This window comes from Siphateles boraxobius, unplaced genomic scaffold (genome assembly GCF_051911475.1).
Source record: "Siphateles boraxobius isolate OS27281-9 unplaced genomic scaffold, OSU_SipBor_1 13, whole genome shotgun sequence".
In the NCBI taxonomy this organism is placed as follows: domain Eukaryota; kingdom Metazoa; phylum Chordata; class Actinopteri; order Cypriniformes; family Leuciscidae; genus Siphateles; species Siphateles boraxobius.
In genome coordinates, this window is record NW_027508733.1 from 17,871,388 (window position 1) to 17,886,578 (window position 15,191).

A 15,191-nucleotide genomic window follows, 5' to 3' on the forward strand; every position below is an offset into this window, starting at 1 on the left:
AGCGCCCTCTCGCTCTCGGAGAAGGAAGAGGAAGAGGACTTCCCGCGTCCCGCAATGCCTGGAAGTCCTCCCTGTACTTCCTGTCAGCCCAGAGTCCTCGCCGCTGGTCCCGTCCGATCCAGAGACTGTTCAAGTCACGTCTGCCGATCCAGAGACTGTTCAAGTCACGTCTGCCGATCCAGAGACTGTTCAAGTCACGTCTGCCGATCCAGAGACTGTTCAAGTCACGTCTGCCGATCCAGAGACTGTTCAAGTCACGTCTGCCGATCCAGAGACTGTTCAAGTCACGTCTGCCGATCCAGAGGCTGTTCAAGTCACGTCTGCCGATCCAGAGGCTGTTCAAGTCACGTCTGCCGATCCAGAGGCTGTTCAAGTCACGTCTGCCGATCCAGAGGCTGTTCAAGTCACGTCTGCCGATCCAGAGGCTGTTCAAGTCACGTCTGCCGATCCAGAGGCTGTTCAAGTCACGTCTGCCGATCCAGAGACTGTTCAAGTCACGTCTGCCGATCCAGAGACTGTTCAAGACACGTCTGCCGATTCAGAGACTTTTCAAGTCATGCCTGAACCTGATCGCTCTATGTTTGTTTCTGTGTTTACGTCTGTCCTTGTGGCTGTTTCTGTTCTGGTGTCTGTTCCAGAACCGGAGCCAGTGTCTGTTCCCGAGCCATTCTGTGTGTTGTCTGTTCCCGAGCCAGAGCCAGTGTTTGTGTTGTCTGTTCCCGAGCCAGAGCCAGTGTTTGTGTTGTCTGTTCCCGAGCCAGAGCCAGTGTGTTTGTGTTGTCTGTTCCCGAGCCAGAGCCAGTGTGTGTGTGTTGTCTGTTCCCGAGCCAGTGTGTGTGTGTTGTCTGTTCCCGAGCCAGAGCCAGTGCGTGTGTTGTCTGTTCCCGAGCCAGTGTGTGTGTGGTCTGTTCCCGAGCCAGTGTGTGTGTGGTCTGTTCCCGAGCCCGAGTGTGTGTTGTCTGTTCCCGAGCCCAAGCCAGTGTGTGTGTTGTCTGTTCCCGAGCCAGAGCCAGTGTTTGTGTTGTTCGTGCCCGAGCCAGTGTGTGTGTTGTCTGTTCCTGAGCCCGAGCCAGTGTGTGTGTTGTCTGTTCCTGAGCCCGAGCCAGTGTGTGTGTTGTCTGTTCTTGAGCCTGAGCCAGTGTGTGTGTTGTCTGTTCCCGAGCCAGTGTGTGTGTGGTCTGTTCCCGAGCCAGTGTGTGTGTGGTCTGTTCCCGAGCCAGTGTGTGTGTTGTCTGTTCCCGACCCAGAGCCAGTGTGTGTGTTGTCTGTTCCCGAGCCAGAGCCATTGTGTCTGGTGTCCGTTCCTGAGCCGGTGTATGTTCCTGTGTCATTGTCTGCTCCTGAGCCGGGGTCTGCTCCTGAGCCGGTTTCTGTTCCTGTGCCGTGGCCGCCTGATGGGTCTTCACCGCCCTGGCCGCCCGAGGGGTCTTCACCGCCCTGGCCGCCCGAGGGGTCGTCTTCACCGCCCTGGCCGCCCGAGGGGTCGTCTTGACCGCCCTGGCCGTCTGCTTCGCCCTGGCCGCCCGCTTCGCCCTGGCCGCCCGATGGGTCGTCTGCTTCGCCCTGGCCGCCCGATGGGTCGTCTGCTTCGCCCTGGCCGCCCGATGGGTCGTCTGCTTCGCCCTGGCCGCCCGATGGGTCGTCTGCTTCGCCCTGGCCGCCCGATGGGTCGTCTGCTCCGCCCTGGCCGCCCGAACTGCCTGCTCCACCCTGGCCGCCTGCACATCCTGCTCCACCCTGGCCTTCCGTCCTGCCGCAGTCTCCTGCTCCTCTTCCGCTCCATGGGCCTGGCCCTCCATCCCGCCCCCGGGTCCGCCTCTGCTCCACCTCCCTCCTGGACTGTTCTTGAGGAGCGTCTGGAATCCGCTCCTTAAGTGGGGGGCTATGTCACGATTCCTGTCTTATGTTTTCCTTGTCTTGTGTTGGCTTTTGTTATTTCCTGTCCTGTGCCATGTTTTGTAGTCCTTTGTAGTTTTTCTTGTTTATTAGTCTCTCCAGGTGTTTCTAATTAGCCCCGCCCCCTTGTTATCTTGTTTGCCTGTGTATTTAAACCCCTGTGCTTCAGTCGTGTTTTGTCGGTCGTTGTTTAATGTTGCTTGCAGTCTGAGTACCTTGTTCCTAGTTCTGAGTTTACCCTAGATTACCTGTTAGTTGGATTATTAAAGTGCTTGCATTTGGATTCACTCTCTGCTTTGTCCTTGCTGCGCCGTAACAGGTTAATTGAACTGAACTAATTTGATTTAATTTAAATAAAAATGGATTCAACCTATACCGAATCAAAAAAAGTTCTAAATCTTGTTCAATTCTTAAATCACGTCAATTAGAATCAAACCGACTTGAACTGAATTAAATCAAATCCAACTTTCAACTCTGAATGAAATCATTTTAATTACCTGACAGCCTGAATCAAACTAAACCTTGTTTAACTCTAAATTACAGTATATTGATTAAATTGAATCATACCTCTTCAAATAAAATCAAACCAAATCAACCTGAAGTAAATCAAATTAATTAAACTGAAATATTTTTAACACTATATTATGTCAATTCAATTAACGCGATTAAAAAATCTAAATAAATATCATCATACTATAAATAATTTCATTCACTTTGAAATATATTTGAAATTAGTTACATTAGGTTACAAAAGTAAAATGGGTTGTGGACACCACAAACTTTTGTTGACCTAAAATGTAAAATAAGGAAGGATAAAAAAAATATAAAAAATCAAAGCACAACATTTATTTTTTTATTAAATAAAACAACACAACCTAGGATATATTCTACATGTTAACTACAAGGAGTTTACTGCAAATAACAGAAGTGTAAAGTCTAAAACAGTCACAATAGTCTATAAGAAGTTAAGAGTCCACTGAAGCCTTGTCGAAAGAGATGGCTGAGAGAAAAAGAAAGAAACGCTGTTGACAGACTGTGAGAAATAGAGGAATGTGTGATCTGAATATAGCAGAGACAAAAAATGTGGCAATCGAAAGCAGAGAATTGATCAGATTCTTCATTAAATCCAAGAATCTCATTATCTGAATATTAATTTGCGGTGCATTTGGAGCCACCGGGCACACGAGGAATTGAACAAGCGCTGAGAGAAATGTAAGATGAGAGTGAGTTTATGAATGTGTCAAGACAGCAAAATTGCTATGCTTCTGCTTTGTAAAATACAAAAAAAATACGTGATGGGCAAAATTATAATCTATAGTAATAGCATATCTCCGTCAGCCTGTCATATGTTCGCCTGCTGAGGTGGATCTCGAATTTGAACCTGTACAAAAACACATTAATCATTCAACAAAAAGCTGGCACTTAAATTTGTTACCAACGACTGAATCCGAGCTTGTTCCCAATTACCTCCCAAACCCACCCTGTGCGTTAAAGCCAAAACATTCCCTTTACGGTCTTGTCTCGGGAAAACATCACAAAATAACCCAACAGAAGAGTGTGCGCATCCTTTCTTACCGTGCGTCCGTCCATACTATCCTGCTCTCCATGTGATCCAAGGTGAGTCCGTTGGGCCAGGCGCCGGTATCCATGTCCTTGAAAACCACATGTCGCCGTTTCCCGCTCATGGAAGCGCATTCGATGCGAGGAAACGTGGCATCCCAATCGGTCCAGAACAGGGCACTGTTGACGACACAACTCAAGTGTTTAAACGACTTTCAAACGAGGGCTACTTTCAAACCACATCCTCATTAAAAGCATCAGCATTAGTGCAATTACAAAACAGGTAAGAATGTGTAATGGCCCAATTTCATGGTAATATCCCTTCTGGAAATCATTTAAAAAGCTCCTTTATGGGTGATTAGACTGGTTCATTACAATTCACAAATCACCGCAAGGAGCTATCAATCACTGAAGTTCTTCATTAAAGCTATGAGGTAATTGGAAAACTGGTGCCGCTTGCTATTGTTTTTAATCAAAGTTGAGACCAGATTGGGGAACGCACCCCTGGCCAGGGTCCACAGCAATCGCCCGAGGGTGTTCCATTCCCCCGGCGATCAGGGTGGTCCGTAATTCGCCGTTCAGCTTGGACACCTCAATCTGGTCCAAGTTACTGTCGATCCAGTAGAGATTTCCCGCTACCCAATCAACAGCAAGGCCCTCTGGAGTGGCTAGACCATGTTGGACCACCACCTCGATCGCAGAAACACCTGCCGGAAAAACAACAGTCTACGGTTGTTAGCTTGTCGGGCCCTCAAGACAACCCTTTCTTTCACTCTTTCTCAATGCCTACACATCAGTTCTTTTGTGACACGAGTGCAAATTACTTCTCACACATTTTGGGTTTTTTGATGCTGACATTTTTAACACAGATGGTAGACTGATTTTGCTTTTTAAGTGTAAAACAGAGCTAAAGAAAGAGCTCTCTCTCAAAATGCTGAACAATAAGGATAAGAAACATGAAAAAACTTGACTGACCACTAGAATTTTCTTCACATAAATGTAGAATTTTCATTTGATTTACTCTTTTTTTGTATCACCAGTTCTAGAACTACTCAATACTCATAACAACAAATACAAAATATAAAAAAATAGCTTAAATATAATAATACAAATAATATGACAATAAAAATGTATGTTATCACAACTAAAATCAATAATAAATAAAATATAACAAATAAAATAAAATATCTTCAGAGATTAATAATTAACTTCACTCAATGAATCAGATAATATTAAAGTCAGTCTTTATTCTGACTGTTCTCTTCCCATAATTCACCTACTGTAAGTTCAACATCATCATATTTTCACAGGTTTTGTGATTTTAAGTAATTTTAAGCTTATATTTTTTGTTGTAACCATGATGTCAACTTACATCATACATCCTGTAAAAATTATTTAGGATTTGAATTCAATTTCCATAACTTTAAGTAGGTCATATAAGTAACTGAATACTGCAATCATTTTGTCAACACTATCAGCTGTCAAATGCACTTTGAAACCATCCTGAAAGCATCATGTAGTGAACACTAGATTTGTCAGTATTTATAAACAAGTTTTGACACACTATTTATGTATCTGGCTGTGTTGGAGTGACAGGCAAGGAAAGCACACATTTCGTGAGAAGATGGAAGAAGCAGGAGGTTGCACTTGAACGTAGGTGAATATCTCTGAACGCTTTCATCCAAATTAATTCCTTGACAAAAACTCTTTTCAGTTTTGCATTTTTCTGTGCCAATACTCAAGAATCAGTACATGATATACTGTAAGTTCCATTACATTATATTACAGTCTGTATGGTATAATATTAGTAGTGTCATAAACAATGTAAAAATAATTGCCATACCACCACCCTCTGACAGCTTCCCGCGGTAAATTTTGTCCTCTACGACATCGGTCCAATAGAGCAGGCTCTGGCTGAAATGGAAATCCAAAGCGATGGTGTTCCTGAGCCCGGGTACTAAGAGGCTGTAGTCGCCCCTTTGCAGGTTGATGCGGCGAATTTCGTGTCGGATGGAAAAAATGATGAACGCTTCAAAAAGATCTACAAAAGCAACAAAAAACAGGTGGTAATGAACAAGAATGCATGCAGCCGTAAGTTAAGTTAAGCAACATGTCCTGTCCTGACTGTGCAAATGCATTAATAAGTTTAATGTTGACTAATTGGTCCTGTTAAATCGCTGTGTAGTTTAGGATTCTTTAAACAAATTGCTACGGATATAACTCATTTGTAGGCTTATAAATGTAAATGTAAAATCGTCAAAAAGCAAGATATTATCTGTAAAGTGGGGGAAAAACAGTCTAAAGTAAAGAAACATAACTTTTAACATTGACTAATTCTGTGATGTTAAAATAGAAAAGTAGTTTAAGTATCTTATAAGTATCTTATTTAAAAAATAAAAAGATTTGATGAAAACTATGCATTGAAAGGGTCCACAAAATTGACCAAAAAGGCAAGAAACGGGTAAAGCAATGTTATTAATCGAAAAAAAAAGATAAATTAAATGAAGTTATAAATATAAGAACAATATTTTTTAATAATGTTTGTACATTCCATGCTATGAATAAAGCAAAAACGCATGCCTACATCTCTGAGACTGGAGATTAAACCTTATGTGGATTGGCCGTTTCAAGTTCGAGAAAAAACAAAGCATTTTGACTCAGCTGTGTGTTCGAGTAAAAGCTTGTTTTCCTTTTTATTAAAACATGGTACTTAGTGCTCTTTGCACATATGTTCCTCTCCACTCTCATGAAGAGCGCCAGAGTTGGAGCTCTCAAATCTTTCCCAACACAAACAGTTGCTTTGGCTCTTTTGTAAAGTCAAACCGCTAAAATGAAACGCATATATATTACAGATGCATTTTACACCTTAAACCTATGCACATCATCTCTCTAGGACCGAAAATATGAACAAATATGCTCACTGATTCATTTACTTGTCATTTTCCAGGCATTTATCCGTGTAATTTACAGTCCAGAAATTGCAAGGTCATTCAGATCCTCTGAGGTTAATTGCATTGCGGTCTGGACTCTAATCTGGTTTTAACCCTATTTGGGATTGAAGTTTGTGTGCAATAAATTCAGATCGTTAATCGTTGGCAATGTGCCACGGTTTACCTGTACTGTGGCAGCTGTCTCCGTCAAGTCCGAGACTCCAGCCAGGATAGCAGGAGCATTTCACAGTATTCTTGTGCTGTTCACACACTTGGCTGCAGCGTCGATGCTTGGTACAGTAATCCAGAACCTCGCAGGTCCGGCCGTCCAAGCCCAGCTGGAACCCGGCCGGACAGGAACACACAACCCCTTTACCTGGCGCCACCGAGCACTCGTGGCTGCAGCCACCCTTCTGAACTGAACACTCGTCTAAGTTGGATAAAAGACAGCGAGGGAGGAGGGTTAGTGTCATTATTGTCACTTCAGAAGAAAATAGCAGGGTCCGAACAGTGAGACAGCGGCAAGAACTGATGGAATTCCTCAGTACACATACGGTTGAACAGCAGGGAGTCGTAGGCGCTTGAAGGATCCGAAGGGAATAGACCGAGAGTGAACAAACAAAAAAGGGTTTGGTGCTCTCCATTTAGTCCTCCAGGCTACATGCTTCTTGATCAGCAAGAGCAATTGGAAGCAAGTGGACTGTCTCTATTACCGCTTCATAGTTCCATATGTCTCACAAATTCAGGCACTAGAGAAAGGCTGTTAACAGTCTCAGAAAAAAATGTTGTACCCTTTAGGGTTTCACAGGCTTGTCACTGGGACTGTAACCTTTGTACATTATTTATCCCAATAAGGCACATTGTAGTGTCTTAAGGTACACATTACTGCTCTAAGGTACTAATATGCACCTTTTAAAGGTAGATATGTGTACAATATGTGTACAATAACAATTTCAGGGAAAAAAAACAAATTACGATCTGCAGAAATCAACTTCAATAGTACATTGGGTTTAATTTGTTGTTTAAAATCTGATAATATATATTGTTAATGCCAAGAATTTTCACACGAATAAATGGTCTATTGGTGTAACTTTTGCCGAGAGTGTCAGAGGTTCTGGGTTCTGTTCCGCACTCATATATTTTTTTTTCCTCATCAAAACTGAATATGTTCATCAATGGTTGTATCAAGCAGGGACAAGTTTGTGTGCAGTTTGTTTTGTGATAGAGAGTCTCCGCAAAGGCATTAAGCTATAGATTGAAGCGCGCGCGAGCCACAAGAGAACACTGTATCCGCGCCACAAGATAGCAGCGACAATGAGCGTTCAGCTTGAGCGCTAGATCGCCTCATTTTAACAAACGAAATGAATGACCTGCTAGTTAACTGGAGATGATTTCTTTATTTGTATTAGGTACATCCGTGCCACGATATGTTTAAAAAAGTGGAAATTACGCTTATGCTAATAAGTACTTTTTAGGAGTAGATAAGGTACAAAGTTGTCCCTTTAAGGGTAAAACTGAATCTTTTAAAGGTACAGAGGGTACTGTCCCAGTGACAAGCCGTTGAACCCATTTTAAAGGTACAATTTTCTTTCTGACAGTGCAACTAAATAATGGGACACAAAACTATGGCTAAAATGTTTTGCTGTGTATGTTCTTCCAGTATATCTATCATTTTTAGTTTGTCTTACAATGAACGCTCAGAGGCACAGAACTCCAAACATTTTTTCCACCCTTAGCATCACTTTATTTTGATTTATGGCCGAAGGCTGTAGGTTTGGACAATGCAATTTGGCGGTGTGTCTTTGAAGTGGCCCCATGGTGAGATGTTAAATGGAAAACCGTTGTTGACCCATGGTGAGATGTTAAATGGAAAACCGTTGTTGAGTATTAGCTGAAGTTTTCATCTAGCAGTATATATGTTAGCCTCTTGGGTGATGAGCTCAATAATGCTATTTCTAACAGTAATGATAAAGTGAATACTTGCAAATGGCTTTATTAATCCACTTGTGTACGACATTAATGCACTTTTTAAACGGACATTAAAAATCATTTAGTAAATTATTGAGGGATAGAAAGGTCATCACAATAAAAAAATCTTTTAATCCATTTGCTTTAGAAGGTATGTGACTATTTACAGGCATTAAAAAAAATCTATATTAAAATACTTTCTCTTTTCCCAATTTAAAATGCAACAACTATACAAAATACATTCGTAGATAAAAAAAAGGGCCATGGAGGGATTCAAGGTAACACCTTGAACAGCAAGTGGTTTCAAGCTTTAAATTAAGCATCTAGAACTGACAGAGGATAATGCATCCATAAACCTCAAGGCAGTCATATTGGTGGAGTTGCGGAGTGAATAAAAATGTGCTAGACAGACGCTCAAATGGAAAACAACAAAGCATAGGCAGGAGAGATGAGGGGGACAGAAATGGATCATTGATGAGGGAAAGGAGCTCAAAAAGGTATAAAATGGCAAATGGAAGTACATTCAATCAGGCTACGGTACAATCTGCCACTAGCGATACTGAGGAGTCGTGGAGTCTGAGAGAAGTAACTAATACAGTAGAGAAAATTAAAAAAGTTCCAAAAGGGCGATAATGGATCTTCCTGGACAGAAAGTCACTTCAAAATTCAGATCAAATGTTCATGCTCAAAATAAATTAAAAAACTCATCGACTTTGTGAAAAACTCTGACTTCATCATCTTGGTTTTGTCATGTTGATTGTTTGAATAAAGATCTTGGAGTCTTTATTTAAAAATTGAAATCCATAGGATGGATGGATGGATGGATGGATGGATGGATGGATGGATGGATGGATGGATGGATGGATGGATGGATGGATGGATGGATGGATGGATGGATGGATGGATGGATGGATGGATGGATGGATGGATGGATGGATGGATGGATGGATGGATGGATGGATGGATTGAAAACAAAATGTATTTGAACTGCAAAATATCTTATTATATTATGTATGTCTTATTTTCCAGTAAAAATAGATCTAGCACGATTTGCACCAATGCTATAAACATTTAGATATTTTAGGCACGTTTAAGCCAAAAGTGTCCAACTGTGTGTCAAATATCATCAGGTTGTATTTAAACGACACAATTATAGTGTCTAGAAGACAGAAGATGTTTGAAGGTCCCAAAGCAAAGAGGGCTTCAGGGCACAGGCCAGCAGGTCCATTCACACAGATCCTGTAGCCTTGAAAAAAGCAGCCGCAGGGTAAAACCTTAAAAAGGCCTAGTGAGATCAGGAAATATCTGTTGGTTTCAACTCAGAAATGTACAGGGTAGAAAAATCTCATGTCAATGTTGAGTTGGATCAGCTGGAGTTCTTATATATATATATATATACTTTTTTTTCAGTAATAGTAAATGACCAACTACGCACTGACAATCTGGTTGGAGCATTTGAGTTGCATACTAACAAAGAAAAAACAATTGTTAACCTATTTCTCGCCAAGATTCACTCAACAAAAGTGGGAAAGTGATACGGAGGCTCATTCATCATGATTAGTTCTATTATGTGCAGACTAGGTCTGCTTTAAACAATATTTATCCAACTCTGGAATTTTTTTTAAATGTTTCTAGACCATTGGGTTCTGCCAATTTCGCATTTATCTTATGGCTTGACCAGGGTGAGTGCATTTATCTCTGCCAGTGGCTAGCAGAATTTGTGTTCAGCCCAGCTTTGTGCAAGATAGTTTAGCAGGATCTTGAGAGCGTCCTTAAAGTTAATGGGGGTTTGATTGACCCTTTTTAAAATTAATAGAGGCATTAGACTGAAATAATATGTTAAATGCTTTTTTCAGGCCTGCTGAACCTGTGCTTGCTGGGATTCAGGCTATAGTTTAAAGCTTTTTAATTTAGCGGCAACACTAATGACACTATTGTTTTATTTAAAGGCCAGTGAGATAGAAAGATGCAATCAAAAGAATTAAATACATTTTATATAATTTAAGAAAAAATGCACAATCATTTAAGAAAAAAATATATATATACGAGTCTATTATTCTTAGCTTAATGGCCCTGTTTTTCTCATTTTAATAAAATATTCAACCGAATTTAATGAGGTTTATGCTTAGAACAAGAAGAAAACTGTAGTAATGGGTTAAAAAAATACTTTTTTTATTTAAGAAGGTTACAAGTGGTAAGCAATTGCTTTTCAATTTAAAGGGATGCAAGAAGCAAAGGAAGCAAAACTGCACAAGATGTTAGAACTTATTTTAAGACAATGGTAAGACTTTACAATAAGGTTTCATTAGTGAACTAAGAATAAAAATACTTCTAAAGCATTTATTAAAATTAGTTCATGTTAGTTTCAACATAAAAAGTTGTATTTGTTAACATTAGTTAATTAACTGTTTTCTCTCGTTTTAAAATTTTAACAGAATTTAATGAAGTTTATGCTTTAAACAAAAAGAAAATAATTTACAAATGTGTTAAGAAATTAATCTCAGTAAACAAGTGGCAAATAATTGCTATTAAATTTGATTTTGCTATTAAATTTGATTTAAGAATTGTTACTCTACATATTTATTAATGTGTATATAATCATTTTAAATCATTTTTAAAACTCTGATCCGTTCGTTCAGATAGTGAACTCGAAATCCGGCATATCTACATCTGTTGCCATAGTGATGACTTCCGCCAAGAGACATACAAAAGAAGCTGTCATTGTAAAAAAGAGAACATTTGGCACATGCTGTGTTAAAAAATTGCTCACTCATTTGTCCATTCTCTATTCTTTACAAAGAGAACGGCACATATGGGCACAAAAGAGTGATTTCAGCTGAGGATGATTTCTGTTAGTATACAACATTAAAGCTTTAACCATACATCACTGTAGTCACGAACGATGAAAACAACGTTCAACTGAAATCTGATCTGACTGTTCAAACTGAGACTTTGGACTAAAATCTGATATTAAACCACATATTGATGCGGTTTAGGTGAGGTTTGCTAAAATCAGATTCTATGTGGTTTTTTGCTACAAACAATTCAACCGTTTTGACTCGGATACGCCTAAAAGTTGAATTTTCTGAGCAAAACCTAATTATTTCAGTTGAAAGGAGGAATTCAGTCCAATCTCTTCTCTGGCCTCTCTGGATGATATTTCAGCTAAATGTCATGTGCGAGATATATGAGATATATATTGAATTTGTTGCGTTTGCGTCATTCCTCATACTTGATTCATACTTTGCACACAAATAAGGTGATTCACATGCTAGATGATAGATAAAATATGTATTTTAGATTCCTCAGTCATTACTAAAGGGCTAAAAAAAAAAAATGAACATACGGAGTCTGTTTCTCTTCTCTCACATATCCTCAGAGGCCAGTTTGCAGTGTGCACTCCAGCGTTAATCAGTCTGTCTGTCTGTGTGTGTGTGTGTGTGTGTGTAGGAGCAGATAGATGTAATTGGCTCTAAGCTATATTCCAGCACTACCTCATCTCACCTGAGGGAAGAGATCTCTCTCTCTCTCTGAAGCTTTCCTAAATGAACCTTAACACACTCTCACTAAAATCCACCAATCCCCCAAGAGCCACACACAGCATTCGAGCTCACGTCCACACACACATATGGTACACTTGTCACAAAAATCCAAATCCATTTATAGCACATCAAACAATGACAGAAGCAAGATTTAAATAAATGTTTCAGGATTCTATAGTAAAAGTAAAAGATGCATTGAGGTGTTTTTAAAGTGTACATTTGTTTTTGGAAGAAATAGATTGAAATTGAATGGAAATGACAAAAATGTATTTTTGAGTATCTATCAAAACGAGAAAAAACTACACGAGATGGAAAAGTATGTAACATAAGAAACTGTATAATAATAATAAAATGCATTACTACAGTATTGCTACAGTAATACTACTGATAGCATTATCTAATATTGCATAGAAACAGCTATATTGTATCATTAAAATGATAATATTTATTGAGGGTTGTTTAAGACGAGACAAAAAATGCATATTGCAGTTTAGAACAATAAACATCAGCTATTTATATCATTGCAAAAAGACTTGGGCTATCATAAAGCAAATGCATTTTTACGTTTAATGTATGTTTAGATGTTTATGGAAACCAAATTGTGAATTTTTATTTCACATATGTGACTTTCTTTCCTAAAAAATTTACTTTATATAACATGATTTCATATTTCACAATTGCAACTATTTCTTATTTTAAATTATTTTAAATCACATCAAAATCAGAACAAATCAAAATCAACTTAAATTTCACAATTGCAAATTTTTACTTTATATAAATGAAATTTATTCCAAAATATACTGTATATATTTTTATTCAAAATGAAATCAATCTTATTTAAAATCAAATCGAATATTTTTTGTTGTTGTTGTTTTTGTTCAAAAACAAACAAAATAAATTTACAAAAGAAAACCACTGGTTTAAAACAATGCTGTTCAATCCCTAATCATGTCTTACCCTAAACCTAACCTCAAAATCTGATTGGCTGATAGCAGAGTTGTTCCAATGTTGATTCAGGAATGAGTCTACATCAAATGAATCATTGTATTATCGTCAGTTTAAAAAAAAAAAAACATAATCCCATGACTTACCACAGAAGGGTCCCTCGTCGGAGTGATCCGCACAGTCTCTCCAACCGTTACAGATTCGCTCGGGCGGGAGGCACACTGACGTGTCATTGCCACAGGGAAACTTCGGTGGCTTACAGATGGACACTTCACAGCCCTCCTCGTCCGATTGGTCCTCGCAGTCGATGTCTCCATCGCACACCCAGTCCTTACTAACACATTTCCCTACGGTGCAGAGAAAAAACAAATGCGTTACAAAGCAGAATTTTTTATAACATCATTAACTCTCTGTGCGGTTGCTCTACAAAGCTATCAACTTTCTGCACACTTTTTCTTTAACCAAAACACTTTTTCTCTAGCATATCAAGCATATAATTTCCCATAGGGCCACACACAGTTTCTGAGTGCTTTTTGGACCTTGCTGTTTGCCATATCGTTAGCGATAATGAGGTACATAATCATTGTTTTATGTATTTAGTATTTATTTGTTTATGTTGAAAAAGAAAACTAAGGATTATTTACGACAGAAACATACAGTCAAGTGCTTTCTGAGAATGTGAGGGGGAAAAAAAACATATCACAGAGTCAATTTTAGTGAAAGTGTTTGGGAAACTGACTGTTTAAACGTTTAAGACATGAAATTGAAATAAATGGTACACAATTCACTGTTTACACTAGAATGAGTTTCGTAGCTACTATTTTTAAATAGGTTATTTAAATGGCTTTTTCTCCCAATTTAATGTGAGAAATGAATTTTCATACAGAATCCTTATCAGTTCTTCTTAATGGTGTACTGAGTAACCTAAGGTGTTTCGATTTACTTTTTGAGCATGTGAGACAAGTCATTAGCAAATCCTTCATTATCTTTCCAGACAAGTTCTTTAAGAAGGTGAAACAGGGTGATGAGTACATAAATTACTTCTCTGTATCCTCCCAGACCAAATAGTCTGTTCACATTCATTAGACCTTCACCAAGCTTTCGCTTAATCAGATTTTAATTCCCTTTACTTTAGGTTTCACAGAAACTTTGTTTGGCAAAGTCTCTGTTTCACCTGAATTTCTCTCCTAAGCAGGCTAGATGTGATTAAAAGGCTAACATTGAAATCTCCTCCATGATCATGAGAGGTCCAAGCAACTAAAACATTTTGACAGTCGTTCTCTAGCTTCTAGCTGTTCAGTTTTTCCTACAACATGGGGATGAATTAGCATTTTCGCTAATAGTTTCCCTCAGGAATTTCTAATATTTTTTTAGAACAGCGGCCTCAGATTTAAGAGTAAAATGAGGTTCGTGACTTCCGCGTTTTGTTCCACAGCATAAATTACACACAGACACCTCAAATGTGAAACCGTTATGTGCTTTAAGTTGCTAATGTAAACATGCTGACAAGTTGCTACAGAGTGTGCTTTGTGAGAGCAGGCGACAGGATGTTTTCTATAGGCCAGTGATAGGCTTATTATTAATGACATGGACATAAAACAAACACTTCCTGTACCAGACTATGCTGGTCTTCAGCTGTTCTAGTCGGTCTAAACCAGTTAAGCTAGAGTTTAGCAGATTGGCTTGAGAGACCAGCTAAGACCAGAAAACCAGTTTAGGCTGTACTGAGACTTTCTTCAGCAGGTTTTAGTGGCTACAATAATGCAATGTCTTTTAATCTGCATGTGGGTGTTAGTAAATATTTATACATGCTAGATAATTAAACTACATATCTTGTTATAAATTTAATTACACATTTTATTGATTGTCAGCCCTATATTAGGTCTTCATTTTTTTTCCCTCAAACGTTTCTCCAATAAATCCTCCAGCTTTTTTTGAAGTGGCAAATGCTCCACTTTCCAACCTCTAACTTTTAAAGTTCAGCATCGCAGATCACTTCAGAGACACATTTACCAACAAATACAATTCAACCTTAACCCAACTCTCAAGGGTAATAAAATATTCCTGGTCTGCCTCAATCAGAACAAAATGATGCATCTTAAACATTATTAATTCAGTCTAGAGTGAGGCAAAGCGATAATCAATGGCTTTTTGGAAGTGACTTTCCACACACAGTCCCATTTTCAGCAGAATAACGGTAATGCAATATAATTTGAATGAGTGATGATTCATCATGACACCCTAGGCCACAATCAACCGATTAATGATCATATTTACGACCCTCTTCACCCAGAGATGACGTTATTGAGAATGTTCCAATGGGTGAAACCTGATTATGTAATGTGATAAT

The 15,191-nt window shown here is 39.0% G+C and overlaps 1 protein-coding gene across 2 annotated transcripts in view; it reads right to left on the minus strand.

Annotated features, from left to right (window-relative positions):
- The window catches only part of lrp1ba (low density lipoprotein receptor-related protein 1Ba), a 274,722-nt gene that overhangs the window by 155,912 nt on the left and 103,619 nt on the right, over positions 1-15,191 (minus strand). For both annotated transcript variants that reach the window (XM_077226234.1, XM_077226236.1), the window contains exons 22-26: positions 12,988-13,188; positions 6,571-6,816; positions 5,300-5,497; positions 3,959-4,163; positions 3,472-3,636 (exon numbers count right to left, since the gene is read on the minus strand). In XM_077226234.1, coding sequence (XP_077082349.1) covers positions 3,472-3,636; positions 3,959-4,163; positions 5,300-5,497; positions 6,571-6,816; positions 12,988-13,188 — 1,015 coding nt within the window. The remainder of the gene's footprint in view (positions 1-3,471; positions 3,637-3,958; positions 4,164-5,299; positions 5,498-6,570; positions 6,817-12,987; positions 13,189-15,191) is intronic.